Genomic DNA, 16,878 nt, shown 5'->3' with positions numbered 1-16,878 from the left:
ATTAGATTGGCGCAGCAATGGGGCTTATAGTACTATTATGCGCTACTGACATTATTCCACTTTAATTTCTTTATGTATCCATTAGACTCGTGGATCAAGGTTATACTTTTGTTCAACTGTAGGTGTAGAATTAAAATACCTGAGACATGATTGTTCAGGGAGAGTTTGATAATGTGATTGTTTTCTGTGCAGTCACTTCGACAGGTGAGACTGAATGAGATTTTATTGGATTACTCCCGTGATGCTGCACTTATAGTTGTGTAAGTATGAAACCTGTTCTGTGTGGCCTCCAGCTTTGATTATTTTTGTCCCTTCCTCTGTGTAGTGTGTCCAGTCAGTTAGATTTGTGTACCAAACATTGGATTATTATTACACTTTGTTTTGCAATTGTCGCTAGATATTTAGTGAAAGGAATAAATTTTATTTCAAAATTCTCCCCTAATTTCATTAAAATATCCATTGCCTTTCATTAAAAAGCATCCAATTATCTATCTCAATGTATATCTGCCATTTCTTGTCTTGCCTCCGTGGCTGCTGCAGTGATGTTGTTGCCCAGCCTGTGGGTTGATCTGATGCTATCACCGGTTCTGAAGGCTGCCATAGCCACAGTGCAATTATGTTGTATTTTGTGGATCAACGCTGCTAAAAGTCTGAGGATATTTAAAGTAAACTCTACAGGCAAACAAAAAAAATGTGCGTTTCAGAACTTCTGATGAAAGGTCACAGACCTGAAACATGAACTCTGCTTCTCTCTCCACAGATGCTGCCAGACCTGCTGAGTATTTCCAGCATTTTCTGTTTTTATTTCAGATTTTCAGCATCTTCATCTGCAGTATTTTACTTTTATTTTCTTTGAAAAAAGATTTGCGTACTTAAAGAGCATGTTGGATTCAGGACATGTTTCCAGAAAAAAAAGAATCCAAAGAATTCTGATTAACTTTAGCCCCACTTTTGCTTTTTATGTCAATTAGTTATTTATAAATTATTTTTGTTTAAGTGGAATGTAGAGTTACTGAGCCCAGTGTATTCGGGAGCAGAATAATAAGACAAAAGGTTGAACTGGCATGATTATTGAAACACTGAATGAATTATCTATACTGATATCAGCTCAGCTCCATTATGTTATCAGACACAGTGGGCTGAATTTTACAGCCCTCCACCCCCCCACCCCCAACACAGACTTCAGGGGCTGTGGTGGGGGGACTGGAAAATGCCTCCAGCAGAGGCCCACCACGGGCCCCGATGCTGGGAAGGCCCAGCCCCGTATTGCCAGCAGCGGCAAGGCCTCGTGGTGGCACCCCCGCCACTCAGCAACGGGAACTCAATCTAAATATTTAAATAACTGTAAGTTAATGAATAAATAACCTACCCGCTCCTGCCGTCCGTTCCGGAGCAATATTGGTCCCGGTGGCCGGCACTCCTGTGGATCCGAGGCGGAACACTGGCGGGGAATGGGGAGCAGGTAAGTTTTGCAGTGTGGGAAAGGGGGAGTGGGGTCAAACTCATCTGATTGGTTCAGGTAATGGTGGGATGGGGTAAAGATTAAAGTTTATGAACTTTGGGAGGAGAAGGTCAGGTGGGCAAGGGGAAGTGTTTTGGGAGGGAGAGGGCAAGTAGTTAATTACATGGTTATTTGGGGGGTGGGTGGTGGGAGGGAAGCAAATTAAACAGTTTTAATTTTTTTCCCCAATATTTCACTTTAAAAATTTAAGTTAAATGGAAGGGCTCAAAGCCCTTTAAAAATAGTGTCAGCACCTGCGCAGAGGCTGCTGATGCCATTGCTGTGGACAGACTGCCCACCCCTTCCACGTCATTTGGCGGGGCAGTCCACCCCAGCCATTTAAATGAGCTGTCGAGCTTAATATTGCGGTGGTTCCGCACGTGCGATCTGCGTGGGTGGACCACCATTGTTCACGATAGGCGGCAGAAATATAAAATCCAGCCCAGTAATTTCTCCAAGCCAGTTGTGTCTGATATTATCCTGTTTAACCAGAACCTTTTAAAATATATTGGATTCTCAAGAAAGTACATTCACATTTTATGAAGCTATGGTACACAAATATGTAAATTCATATTTAAGTTATGTGAGTACACTTATACATATAAGCCTATGATACACACATGCATTTGAATATCCTCTGTGAAGTTATTAAACATGTAATTGTATAAACGTTTGTTTGAAAAATATAATTGAAAGGACAGAAAGATACAAAATAACTTACCTACAGCTTGATCCAGATCTCCGATCCCATGTTCTTTTGGCATTTCCTCTGAGTTGAGATTATTATTGTTTCCATTTTTCTTCAAATTGTCTGCATTACGTGTCTCTCAATATGTCAGGATGTCCTTCCCAGAGCTGCCAGAACAAAGCTTGTTTAAGAGATGCCTATCACTCAGTCTTCATATTGGCTGTGGAAGTACCATTGACAGACACATCTTCCCTATTGGAGAAGGTCGCCTACTTCCTCTCCCACCCCCCAATAACCATATAATTAACTACTTGCCCTCTCCCCCTCCCCCCCAAAAACATTTCCCCTGCCCACCTTACCTTCTGCCCCAAACGTTCATAAACTTTAATCTTTACCCCGTCCCACCATTACCTGAACCAATCAGATGAGTGACCCCACTCCCCCTCTCCCACACTGCAAAACTTACCTGATCTTATCACTTCCTTTTCAGTCATATGTTGCTGTTGGATCTTTAAAATGCTCCTCATAGAGTGATTTACGGCATAGAAGGAGGCCATTCGGCCCATCAAGTCCATGCCAGCTCTCCATGGAGCACCCACTCCCCGATTCAATTCCTGTAGCCCTGAAATTTTATTTCCTTCAAGTGCTATCCAATTTCCTTTTGAAGTCATTGATTGTCTTTCTTCCACCACCCTTGGCAGAAAATTCCAAGTCATTACCACTCACTGCGTCAAAAAATTCTTCCTCGCATCCCCCCTGCATCTCTTGCCCAAAACCTTCAATGTGTTCCCTAGTTCTTGTACCATCAGTTAATGGGAACAGTTTTTTCTTGTCTAACTTATCTAAGCCTGTCATAATCTTGTACACCTCTATCAAATTTTCCCTCAATCTCCATTTCTCCAGGGAGAACAACCCCAGCTTTTCCAACCTAACCTTGCAACTAAAATTCCCCCATCCCTGGAACCATTCTGGTAAATGGACTGCAGTGGTTTAAGAAGGCAGCTCGCCACAACCTTCTCAAGGGCCATTGGGGGTGAGCGACAAACGTTGGTCTTGCCAGTGATACTCACATGCCATGAAAGAATAAATTTAAAAAAAAATCTCCTTTGCACCCTCTCAAGAACCCTTACATACTTCCTAAAGTGTGGTAACCAGAACTGGAAGCAATACTCTAGTTGAGGCTTAACCAGAGCTTTATAAAGGTTCAGCATAATGTCCCTGCTTTTGTATTCTATGCTTTACTAACCACTCTCTCAATATGAGAGCGCCACTGTCAAAGATCAATGCACGTGCACCCCCAGATCCCTCTGTTCCTGTACACTCTTTAGAACTGCACCATTAACACATTACCCTGTCCCTATCTCTTCCACCAAAATGCATCACCTCGCACTTGCCTGTATTAGATTTCATCTGCCACCTGTCTGCCCATTCCGCTAGCCGATCTATGACTTGTTGCAGGCGATTTGTATCATCCTCATTGTTTGCCACTCCTCCAAGTTTGGTATTATCGGCAAATTTTGAAATTCTATTCTATTATAAGATCCAAGTCATTTATTTATAGCAAAAAAGCAGTGGTCCTAGCACTAACCCTTGGAGAACACCACTGTCTACCATCCTCCAGTCTGAAAAACAACCATGTGCTGTTTTCTGTCCTTAAGCCAATTTTTATCCAATTAGACACTATTCCTATTCCTATTCCATGAGCCTCAATTTTGTTAACCAGCCTTTTATGTGGCACTTTATCAAAATCTTAAAATCTATATAGACAACATCCACCACATTCCCTTCATCAACCTTCTTTGTTACTTGATCAAAAAATTCTATTAAATTAGTCAAGCATGATCTGCCTTTTACAAATCCGTGCTGGCTTTCCTTAACTAACTCAAACCTCTCCAAGTGCCTGTTGATTTTTTCCCCTGATAATTGTTTCTAATACCTCACCCAGCATGGATGTTAAACTAACTGGCTTGTAGTTGCTAGGATTGTCCTTGAACCCTTTCTGAATCCACCTGAGAATTTACAAGTATATTAAAGTTAAAATAATGCTTCATAATGGTTTTTTTTAAAAAAGGCATGAGTGACAATGGTGAAATTTCATATTTAAGTAACTTTAACCAAATTAGTTCCGTCTACATGTTTGTAGCTTGGAATTCTCAAAATTAGCACATTTGTTATTTTACATTGTTGAGTTTCTGTTGAACAAAATGTAATATTCCATGGTTCTTTAATTTTTTTTCCAGTACTATGCCTGTTGCAAGAAAGGATAAATGCCCAAGCACACTGTACCTGGCATGGCTGGATACACTTTCTCAGGACCTACGCCCTCCTGTCCTCTTAATCCGAGGAAACCAGCAAAATGTCCTGACCTTCTACTGTCAATAACACTGGCTAAAGGACTGGTCATTTATTCACTTTAACACACGCTTGAACTGAATATTTGCACAAATGTTTAACACAACAAAATCAATAGTATGTTGGGAATGAATCGGTAAAGCTGTATAATGTTTTGTACATCTGGGAGTGTTGAGAATATAAAACCAGCATGAAAGAAAAGCAACTGTGAAAGAAGAACAAAACTTTAAAAAGCTGAATTTTGTGAAGTAAAACCTCTACTTAAAGGAGAAGTAATTTTAATGCACACATACAAAAGGTCAGCTCATCAATGTTGATCCTGGACACTACATGATGCACCAGCCAACCAAATCAATAGTATTGCTAATTCCTGTAGGAAGTTGATCATTGTAAAGCTATGTATATTTTGAATATACTACACTACCAAGATTGTTCATCCTCTGCTCAAGGGCCATCACTTAACAGTAAAAGAAACTAGAAAGGGCAATTGGCAGAGTTTAACATGTGTACAAAGAACGGTGCTCTAACCTGTTCATAAGTTGCAAATAAATTGCTCATCTAACAAGTGTGGACACTGCCCTATTAAAACATGGAACTCTCCTAATTGTCCAAAGCTGACAGAATCCAATTTTTAAAATTCCTTATAAAATAATAAGTACGAACATACGAATTAGGAGCAGAAGTAGGCCATTCAGCCCCTCTAGCCTGCTCCACCATTCAATTAGATCATGGCTGATCATTTTGTATCTCGAATTCCACACTCCCATCTACACCCAATAACCTTTGATTCCCCTGTCTTAAAATTATTCATTGGCCCTGCCTCCACCACCTTCTGAGGCAGAGAGTTCCAAAGTCACACAACCCTCTGAGAGAAAACAATTCTCCTCATCTCTGTCCTAAAAGGGCGACCCCTAATTTTAAAACAGTGCCTCCTAGTTCTGGACTCACCCACAAAAGGAAACATCCTTTTCACATCCACCTTGTCAAGACCGTTCAGGATCTTATATACTTCAATCAAGTCTCCCCTCACTCTTCTAAGCTCCAGTGAAAACAAGCTCAGTCTGTCCAACCTTTCCTCATAAGACAACCCGCTTATTCCAGGTATCAATCTAGTAAACCTCCTCTGAACCTCCTCCAACACATTCACATCCTTCCTTAAATAAGGAGACCAAAACTGCACACAGTGTTCGAGATGTGGTCTCACTAATACCCTGTATAACTGAAGCGTACCATCCTTACTTTTATTTTCAATTCCTCTTGTAATAAAGGATAGCATTCTATTAGCCTTCTTTATTACTTGCTGTACCTGTATACAAACTTTTTGCGACTCATGCACTAGTACACCTAGATCCCTCTGCACCTCGGAGTTCTGCAGTCGTTCTCTGTTTAAGTAATACTCTACTTTTTTATTCTTCCTGTCAAAGTGAACAACTTCACATTTTCAATAGAAGTCCTCATGGTGTGTTTAGTGTGGTGCAGCATGGAATGGTTAGGTGCCGGTTTGCCATGAGGCAACGCTAAGTGGCGGCACAACTTCTGACAGGAATACAGAATCAGAGCAGAATGTACCCCAGAATATTGCTGGGTTAAGAACGGAACTGACAGTGGTTTGTCAGCAGGTCGCCAGTTGACAGAAACACACAAGATGGATAGTGAATTCCTGAAAAATATATATTTTAGATAGTTCTCCGGTTTTGAATACCTGAAGTTTAAAAGTAGATAAAATTGGGATGATTGATTGTGTTTGTCGCAGACATGCACTAGAGAGCCTCAACCTTTTGTTAAGTACTTTGATAACAGCATTGGTTGAGGAGCGAGTTCATGATAGATTCCACAAAATAAACTGTTATGGCCAGGTGAGGAGGGGTCACAGGCTCCCCTCTTGTCCTTCCTGTTATTTGACCTCAACAGGGTTTATTCCTTTTGAAAACAGTGGATGTGCTTACTACCTCAGTGTTTTACCTTTAAATTTCTTGTGATTGTAAAAGAACCAATCGGACAGATTTTCTTGAGTTTAAACAAGAAAGAGTGAGTTTATTATACTTAACAGTCTAAACCCGATCTAAATTAAACAAAGCTACACATTCATGTACACAATCACATGAGAGTCACACACACACAAATAGATTACTGAGTGAGGAGTACATTTGTGGTTGGCTTAGAGTCCAGAACAAATAAAAATTAATATACAGTCTGTGGAATTGGATGATTCTGTTGTCTTCTGGCTAAAGTTGTATACTTGAAACCTTTGGCTGGTAAAAGTGCACTTTGTGGCTGGCCCATCTGGCTCAGGGTTTCCTTGGAGGCAGACTTGTAGGTGGCTTTCTTCCCCTGGTGTCTTTGTCTTGGATCTAGCAACCAGCAGCTAGGCTTCGCATGCCCCACCACCTTCTGGAGAGAGAGAAAGAGAAGGAGTGCCCTTCTGGCTCCGGCACAGTTTGAGTCACTGGCTTGTCTCCTTTGTCCAAGGGAAACTCCCAGCTTTCACAGAGATGGACAGATGGTCACATGCCTGCCTCAGGGTACTCTTTGGTACCTTCTAATGAGATTCAAGGTTAGGAATTTCCATGTCTCAGGCCTCAAGATGCCAATATTTACACTTGGAGGGGTCTGTCCTTTCAATGTTGATGTTCCAGGATGGCTTCGAGTGTCATGCTAATGAAAGCAATCTCCGGTAGTTCAATCAATAGGGCAAGCCATTGTTTTGGGTGCAGGCTAATCAGACACGTGTCTCCTCTTTGATGCCTTGAAAGGTGTTTCAGATGCAAATTGCGGTGGCCATCTTGGCTGTAATTTTTTTTTAATGTTAACTGTAGGTTTCCAGCTTTTTTTAATTAGAAGTTTAATGTAAGTTTCCAACTAATTAATTAAAATTCCTCATTTGGCATATCATGTTTTCTTGACAACTGATTGACAAATTTAATGGAAATTTAGGCTGGGAATTTCTTGGGGATTCTCCCACTGTTTGCACATGTATCTGTTGCACTTCCGGCAAAATTGCAGCTGCAGAGCCATGGAAGGCCTGAGGAAATTCCCTACCTTAGTGCTTGTCCAGGTGGAATATAAGAAAGCCTAGTGATCCAATCACATATACATTGTGAAGTTTCCTGGAAATGAACTGCACAATATTTCCAGATAAACCTGCCTTGATATCATTACTTATTAAGGACATGTAGCCCACTAATGGTTGCTGTTCATACTGGCAGAAAATTTTGGTACTAAAACCAACAAAACACAGCAGCAACAATGGAAATAGTTTATAGTTTTCATTATTATACACACCAAGGAACAATAAGATAATTATTTAATCTCTGGACACCTGAATCCCTCGATCAGAGTGGTGACTAGTAATGACTTATAGGGAATAGTCCCTCTAAGCTGCATGGCAACCCAGAAGTTCCTGCGTAGGCCGAGCATAAGTCGGCCCCTTTACGTTACCATGCATAAAAATTGATTGCGCCTCCCTGCTTAAATGAATAGACCATACACAACAACAGCAAAAATTAGAGCGAATATTACTCAAAGGTATCCATTACTTTTTACCTAAATTACCTAAATCCCTTGATTTAAATATTGTCTTGTAATCATGTAATCTCTAGGCTAAATTTAGTGCTAGAGCTGAATACTTTTACAATTAATCCTGAAATAAAAATTAATACTGGGTTGAATTTTTGTGCTTTTGCTGAATATCTGATTTACCATGACACATGCACAACATTTATAGCCATAGTAGGTGTTCAAGTTCTAGTGTGACAGATGGATTTTGAGAATTAGTTGTATAAGAAAATTGACTAATGAATTCCTGGACTGGAATTTTACTCCCCTCTGGGAGCAGGCTGGGAGGCGGGGGTGCATAAAATTGAGTGAGAGGAGGGGGTGCCATTTCTGTCACCTACCCGCCCCCACTACTATTTTTCTGGGCCTACCTGCCCCAGGCCAATTGAGGTCCTAAATTGGCCAATTAATTTCCATTTAAGGGCCTCCTCCCCCTGCTGCCGCTGGTATCTTATCAGTGGCGGTTGGGCAACTGAGGAGGCAACCCAGTAATACCTGGCAGCCTCCTCGCAGGTTGAGGGGCTCTTCTGATCAGGCATTTGGTGTCCCCCCAACCCCCAGCAACATTGACCACCCCCTCTAAAACTACCCACTCCCGCCCTGCTCTCTGACTCCCAGCAGAGGCCCAACCCCCACTGAAGGGCGATGTCCACTGCCCTCCTTTTGCTGGGCGCAGTCTCAGCAGTGTCCACTGGGAGCGGTGGCCACTGTTGGGGCTCTGTTATTTACAGCCCTCTGATTGGCTGGCAGCTCTTGGAGGCATGATTTCCTGCCTCAGAGAGGCAGAAGCCCCAACCGAGGCCCATCAAGGCCCTGGGCCATGCAAACGCTGCGTGCCTTGCCGGCTTGGTGGAAGTGGGCTCACCCTCGACTTTTCAGCTAGTGGGCAGGGTTACCGCCTCAATGTAAAATTCCTGCCCTGGAGCTAGCACAAGAAAAATATGATGTGGCCCTTTATTAAAATGTTGACATTTTATACACAGATCACCGAATCTAGTTGAGGTTCAGTTTTTTACTCATTGGAAAATATAATGGCAACAGATCAAGAGGTAGGCAGTGAAGAACATAGCTAGAAGGTGGAATGGAATGGACAGGAATAACATTGGAGCTAATACCATCCACCTATACAGAGACTGAAAAACTGTAATGCACTGATCACTGACTATCCGCTTAGAGTTGGCACCGTATGAGAGAGGGAAAAGTAAATAAAAAAGAAAGTGAATAATTAGATGATGAAGTGAATGTACATAGGATTGAGTATGTGTGAAGGAGGGAGAATAAGTGGCAGATGTAATTGGAATCCGGTAAACTCACTGAAATCAACTTTAATGCTTTAGCTATTTCTTTTAAAATGATAATTCACCACTGATTAAATTACTGGCTGCAGTCCTGTTTATTTTACATGGGCATATTCTGAGTTCTCTAGAGATTGATACATCCAGAAATTTGATAAGTTTTATGTTGCTATGTTGTACATTTTGGGTAATCCAGGAAGATCTTTTGTGCAGGAGAGCCTTCTGGCCATTCTGCACACAGTACAATCCAGTGGGGCATTTGTGCAACTTGCCTGCAATAGCAGGCACTTCAGGGTCCTCTTGGTTGGTACATTATGTATGGTATTGTATATGTAGGTATCAAAGGGGATTTATTCAGGAGAAAGCAGCTTGCTTGATCAGCTCCCCATCCACCTTAAATATTCACTCCCTCCACCAACGGCGCACTGTAGTTGCAGTGTCTACCGTCTACAGGATACACTGCAACAACTCACCCAGGCTCCTTTGGCAGCAGCTCCCAAATCCATAACCTCTACCATCTAGAAGAACAAGGGCAGCAGGTACATGGGAACACCACCATCTCCAGGTTCCCCTCCTCACACATTAACCTGACTTGGACATATATCAATTGTCACTGGGTTAAAATCCTGGAACTCCCTCCCTAACAAAACTGGGTGTACCAACCCCACGTGGACTGCAGCAGTTCAAGAACGTGGCTCACCACCAGCTTCTCAAGGGCATTTAGGGATGGTCAATAAATGTTGGCCTTACCAACGAGTCTCATATCCCATGAATGAATAAATAAAATACTGAGACTGTAACATTGAAAGTATTCCTTTTGTGCAGAACTTCTCATTGTAATGTCACTGTTGTTGATCTTCAGTCTTGCTCTGGTGGAGGAAGTTCATCCCAAGTCTGTCTCTAACCAGAAGCTCTGTTCCAGCAAGTGTGGTAAAGCATGGAAGTTGAGATTCCTGATAGCTGCAAATTAAGAACACTTAGGACAAAGGTCAGAAAGTTCTTCACTGAAAGGGTAACTTCCAGGTGGATTAGTGGAGGCAAACTTCCTGGAAATAGTGAAACCCATATAAACAGACGCAAACTTATTGAGAGACCCAAATAACTTGCATTGTAAAATGTACAAGAGATACTCTGAAATCACAAACACACTCAAATTATGAACAACAGACTGCCTTCAATGTACCAAGCCCTTTTACAGCTCAAAATGAGGGAGACAGCCCATTGCACTGAGTCAGGATCGCTGGTGCTTCCCCCTTGCAGTCTGCTTAACTTCTGCTCCCAAATTCTCTTCTGCCCATCACTTTCATGAGGTCAGTGTGTGCAGGTCAGTGCAAGGTGGCAGTGGGTTCTGTGAAAGAAACCGCTTTTATGGAATGGAGGGCTCATTTACACAGCATCCATAGCGGCAGAGAAACCACTCTATCTCTGGGGTAGAATGCTTGTATGGTTTTATTCCAGGGATAGAATAATTGAAGATCTCAGAAGTTTGAATTTATTTTTTATTCATTATTGAGCACTAAACTTTTTAAAATCGTGTATATTGCAGAGATAAATATTGTTTTACTGGTGCACCTCAATATTGATTCTCATAATTTTTTGTTTAATCTGAGAACTGATTGGAGGTTTTAAAACTTTAAATTAAGAAATTCTTTACTTAAATCTTTCTGTTCTGTCATTGGCTTATATTAATGTGAGCAGCTGAGCTGGGACTGGGTTGAACTAGTTTTCTACAGAATCACTTCCTTTAGAGGAATCCATTTTTGGCAGGCAGCTGTTTGTCTCAGTTTTGAGCCGATTCCGAGTTAAAGCTGATGTAGAAACAGAAAGTGCTGGAAATACTCAACAGGTCAGGCAGCATCTGTGGAGAGAGAAACAGCGTCAATGGTCCGTATTTTGCCGTCAGCAACAAAGGGACGGCGCTCACTGCTGACCTCGAGAAACGTTGCGCATAAAGATTTAGTGGCCACCTGGAGACACCAGGGGCTGCCGGAACATAATTCCAATCTCTTGGGACGTACCGCAGTCTTGGCTTAGATCAAAAATTGAGCGCGGGGGCGGCGGGGGTGATTCGAAGCTGCATCCATTCTCATTATGGCACTGGGAGTCTGTGATTTTCAGTTTCAGCTCACCAAGTGAGTTTTACGGCTGTTGTATGAAAGAACAGAGAGAGGCATGTTTCAAAAGCAGATTACTTTCAGAACTGAAAGGGTTAATATTTGAAATAATGAGCTAACTATTAAAGCTGCTTTCACCTCCAAAACTTAAACTGTGAAGGAGGTTAAAGGAATAAAGAGAGAAGCAGTGAAAGAGAGGCATTGATCTGATGAGCAAAGTTTCTTTTATTAACGCAGGAATCGTCGCCAAATCAGGCACTTGTTCCCAAGAGATTTTTTTATGACCTTTCAAATTTGAAAAATGTAACTTTTAAAAAATATCCTGTCACGTCAGGCTGTAGAATCTCACTTGAAGTCACAGATTTAACTTTAACAAAGATTTAACAAGCTTTAATAGAGTTCTGCTCACTGCTGCAGCATTTGCCTATTTAACTTTACAACAACAACCAGGTCAGATGTTTTCCCCAAAACACCAGTTATTTTCACTTTCACTTCCAAATATTATATAGTGTCTAATACTCAAGCCCACACATACAATCATGACAGATCCTGGAGATCTTAGAGGGTTGTGGGGCTGGAGGAGATTACAGAACAGGGATGGGTGAGGCCATGAAGAAATTTGTAAATAAGGATGAGAATTTTTAAATCGAGGCATTTTTGGGGAGCCAATGTCAGTCAGCTAGCACAGGGGTGATGGGTGAATGGTGTGAGTTGGGAAAGAGGCAGCAGAGTTTTGGATGTGCTCAAGTTTATAGAGGGTGCAGGATGGGAGGCCAGCCAGGAGAGCATTGGAATAGTCAAGTCTAGAGGTGACAAAGACTTAAATGAGTGTTTCGGCAGCAGATTAGCTGAGACAGGGTGGGAATGGATGATATTAGGGAGGTGGAGGTAAGCCTTCTTGGTGATGGAGATGATATGGGATCAGAAGCTCAGTTTAGACAAATAGGATGCCAAGGTTATGAACAGTCTGGTTCAATCTCAGACAGAGTCAATTGCTAGGGAATGGAGTTTGAAGACAATGTCTTCAGTCATCCCAATATTTAATTGGATGAAATTTCTTCTCATCCAGTACTGAATGTTGGACAAGCAGTCAGACAAATCAGAGGCACCGGAGGGTTAAAGGGTGGTTGTGGTGAGGTGGAGCTATGCGTCGTCCGAGTGCATATGGAACGTGCCGGGTTTTTGGGTGATGTCAATGAGGGCAGCATATTGATGAAAAGTAGGAACGGGTCAAGAATGGATCAGTGGGATACACCAGAGCTAATGATGCAGGAACGGGAACTGAAGCCATTGTAGGTATGCCTGGATAGATAAGAATGGAACTAGGTGAGTGTATTCCCACCCGGCTGGACAATGATGGAGAGGGAGAGGCATTGGAGGAGGATGGTGTGGTCAACTGTGTCAAGGGCTGCAGACAAGTCGAGAAAGAAGAGGAGGGGTAGTTTACCCTGGTCACAGTCACATAGAATGTCATTTGTGACTTTAATAAGGGCTGATCAGTGCTGAGGCAGAGGTGGAAACCTGATTGAAGGGTTCCAACATGGAGTTGCAGGAAGGATGAGCACAGATTTGGGAGACGACAATACATTCAGGACTTTGGAGATGAATGGGATGTTTAAGAGAGACCTCAATAATGGTAGTTGTAAGTTATTGACAGGTATTCTCATGATCCTGAGACATCACCATCTTCTTCTTCCCCTAAATCATCCATTTCTGCTCCTGCCTCAGCTAATCTGATGCTGAAACATTCATTCATGTCTTTGTTACCTCTAGACTCGACTATTCAAATGCTCTCCTGGCTGGCTTCCCACCTTGCATCCTCCATAAACTTGAATACATTCAAACTCTGCTGCCCATTTCCTAACTCTCACCACGTCCCGTTCACCCATCACCCCTGTGCTCACTGACCTGATGTTCAGAATTGTGTTCTGAAGATTCTGCTGTTAATTCACCAGATACAATGTTGGATGCAAATTGAAAATCTGCCAGCTCTTGATTGTGAGGCATCCTTATAATTTTTATAGAACAGTGCACTATATTGGTTACCCAAACACAGAGCATTATTTAAATGGGTTGTACATATAGAATGCTCCAATGTATTTTTAAATGTTGTCTTACATCTTTTAAAGATAAAAGTCACTGATCTCTCTAAGTACTGGAATGTCGAGAGACTAATCTCCCTGTGTACTGGGCTGGAAACTGTGAATAAATGGATCAATCGATTTTATTATATTTTCTTTCCTCGAAGGGCCAAGGCCTGTAGTACAGGACCAAGATTGAAAAGAGTAAGACAAAAGATAAGTCCAGAAGTAGTGACTATTTCATACCAAGTGAAAGGAGAGTGAGCAAAGATAAATGGTACTGGAGTGGAAAAAAAAAAGCCAAAATCGGTAAGGTAAAAAGGCAACTTGCTCAGATATATTGGAAACCTAAATTAGCAAATAAGACAGCACATGAGTTCTGTGGCAGCATTCTGTCATGTAAAGAGTGAGTGGCCCATGTTTGAAGAATACATTTAATGTGAGCTTATTTTAGGATCATGCAAGGCTGCAGAAGAGATTCACTAAGATGATACCAAAGATGAGATCTTTTTGGAAATAAAATTTTTTGATACAGTATATAAGTAATGTTAGACATGATGTGGTAAATGTAACATTTTTGGGAGGAACAGATGCTGTTGAACCATTGGTTCCCAAGCTCTCCACCACCTTTAGGGTTTTCCTTGTATCCTATCTGCATCTATTCTAGACTAATTGATAGTCATTGCTTAGTCAACAACTCCTTTATCATTGTATCATACAACTACCAGGATGGTCGAGGTAAATCTGATGGGCCTTGGTTTTCTCTTCTATTCGTATGAGAGGTTTTAATTGTGAGGAGAGACGAGAGAAACTGGGGTCTATTTTCATTAGGACAACATACTATCTTGTAGAGACTCATCTCCCTGGCACTGAAAATATACTACGACAAGTTGGAGTCTCATTCCTTCAGATTTTAATTACTATTGGAGATTTTTTTTAAATTTATATAATTTTTTACCATTTTCTTTGTCTTTTAACTCTCTCTCTTAATCCCATCTTTTTCCCCTCTCTTCACTTTGCTTTTTGTACATTATTTGGCATTTAATTAAATATTCTAACTTACAATTCCTGATTTAGACTATGTGGCTGCAGTAAAGATTCTTCAATGTGATTGGTTGTTTACCCTGCTCACACAGGTCCCAGATCTCCTGTCGAGGGTGCTGCGATGTTTAGAAACGCTGCTGCTGCTTGTAGCTACTCCTGCCAGGAGATCTACCATCATGGTATGTCATACACATCCACTGTAGCTCATCCGTAACCGCACTGTGATGTCCATCATCCAACTACGCCTTGGTCGACCCCTCTTTCTGCTGCCCTCCACTTTGACCTCTAGAAGAGAGTCTGTAGCTTTTCAGCTCTGATCAATGAATAAGGATTATAATATAAGGAATAATATAAGGAATTTTACGCATACATCTTAGCATCCACATTTCAAAGGCTTCCATTTTCTTCCACAGATTCTTTACTTATTGTCCAGGTTTCTGAGGCATACAGGAAAGTGGATAGAATGTAGCAGCTTATGAATTTTTCCTTGTTAAAAGCTTAAGCTTTCTTGTAAAAACATCCTTCACAAAATTGCTTCTTGTTATCTCTATCCTTCTTCTGACTTTGGCATCGCATCTACAATCTTCTCTTATCATTTGTTCTAAATAAACAAGCTTATCTACTTGTTCCAGTGTGACCCCATTCACTTCAATCTTCATTCTGGTTTCTTCTAATGTATTCCTTCTAAATATCATTGTTTTTGTCTTTTTGGTGTTCGGACTCAACCCATAATCTGAACATCTAGATTTTACTTGATCTATGATATTTTGTAGGGCCTCGTCTGATTCTGCAAGTAGCATTGTGTTGTCAGCGTACCGCAAGTTTGTTATATTCTTACCTCCAATTTTCATACCTGGAAGTACATCTAATTCCCTGAATATTTGCTCTGTGTACAGATTGAATAATTTTGGTGAGAGTAATGTTAATATTGGATGATAGTGTAGAGCTGGCAATATTAGATTAGCTGCCCATTGTGCATCGTTCTTGATTTTTATCTCCATTACAATTAAAGGGATTGGGAGAGATCTGGTTGATCTGAACATTCATTTTACACTAGCATCCAAAGTCAAAATTACCCCTAGTGTCTCCAAGCCATGGAATTTCCTGTTTTGTTCACGGGATGTGGGCATTGATGGCAAGGTCAACATTTGGTGCCCATCCCTAATTGCCATTAAGGTGCTGGTGAGCTGCCTTCTTGAAGCACTGCAGTCTGTGGTGCAGGTCACCCACAATGCTGTTACGGAGGGAGTTCCAGGAAGTCTCAGTGAATAGCGATATATTTCCAAGTCAGGATGGTGTCTGACTTGGAGAGGAACTTGCAGGTGGTGGTATTCCCATGCATCGGCTGCTCTTGTTCTTCTAGGAAGAGGTCATGGGTTTGGAAGGTGCTGTCTAAGGAGGCTTGACAAGTTGCTGCAATGCATCTTGTAGATGGTACACATTGCTGCCACATTGCGCTGGTGGTGAAGGGAGTGAATGTTTAAGGTGGCGAATAGGGTGCCAGTCAAGCCGGCTGCTTTGTCCTGGGCTTCTTGAATCTTGTTTGATTTTCACTCATCTAGGCAAGTGGAGAGTATTCCATCACGCTCCTGACTTGTGCCTTGTAGACAGTGGACAGGCTTTGGGGAGTCAGGAGGTGAGTTACTCGCCGCAGAATTCGCAGCCTCTGACCTGCTCTTGTATCCACAGTATTTATATGGCTGGTCCAGTTAAGTTTCTGGTCAGTGATAGCCCCCAGGATGTTGGTGGTGGGGGATTCAGCAATGGTAATGCCATTGAATGTCAAGAGCAGATGGTTAGATTCTCTCTTGCTGGAGATGGTTATTGCCTGGCACTTGTGTGGTTGCGAATGTTACTTGCCACTTATAAGAACATAAGAGCACAACACATAGGAGCAGGAGTAGGCCATTCAGCAATTCAAGCATGTTCCGTCATTCAATGAGATCATGGCTGATCTTCTACTTCAACACCATTTTCCTGCACTATCCCCGTAACACATGATGTTTTTAATATGTAGAAATCTATCGATCTCAGTCTTAAACATACTCAACGACTGAGCCTCCACAGTCCTTTGGGGCAGAGAATTCCAAAGATTTATCACCCTCTGAGTGAAGAACTTCCTCCTCATCTCGTCCTAAATGGCCTACCCTTTATTCTGAGACTATGTCCCTGGGTTCTAGTCTCCCCAGCCAGGGGAAACATCCTTCCTACATCAACCCTGTCGAGCCCTGTAAGAATTTTGTATGTT

At 41.7% G+C, this 16,878-nt stretch overlaps 1 protein-coding gene across 2 annotated transcripts in view; it reads left to right on the top strand.

Annotated features, from left to right (window-relative positions):
* slc12a3 (solute carrier family 12 member 3) overlaps window positions 1–8,209 on the top strand; it is a 57,384-nt gene extending 49,175 nt beyond the window's left edge. For both annotated transcript variants that reach the window (XM_068049603.1, XM_068049602.1), the window contains 2 exons: window positions 193–260; window positions 4,430–8,209. In XM_068049603.1, the coding sequence (XP_067905704.1) occupies window positions 193–260; window positions 4,430–4,571 (210 nt within the window). In that variant the 3' untranslated portion in view covers window positions 4,572–8,209. The remainder of the gene's footprint in view (window positions 1–192; window positions 261–4,429) is intronic.
* The last annotated feature ends 8,669 nt before the right edge of the window (window positions 8,210–16,878 follow it).

Source organism: Heterodontus francisci, chromosome 17 (assembly GCF_036365525.1).
Source record: "Heterodontus francisci isolate sHetFra1 chromosome 17, sHetFra1.hap1, whole genome shotgun sequence".
In the NCBI taxonomy this organism is placed as follows: domain Eukaryota; kingdom Metazoa; phylum Chordata; class Chondrichthyes; order Heterodontiformes; family Heterodontidae; genus Heterodontus; species Heterodontus francisci.
This window is presented reverse-complemented; position numbering and strand designations above follow the sequence as displayed.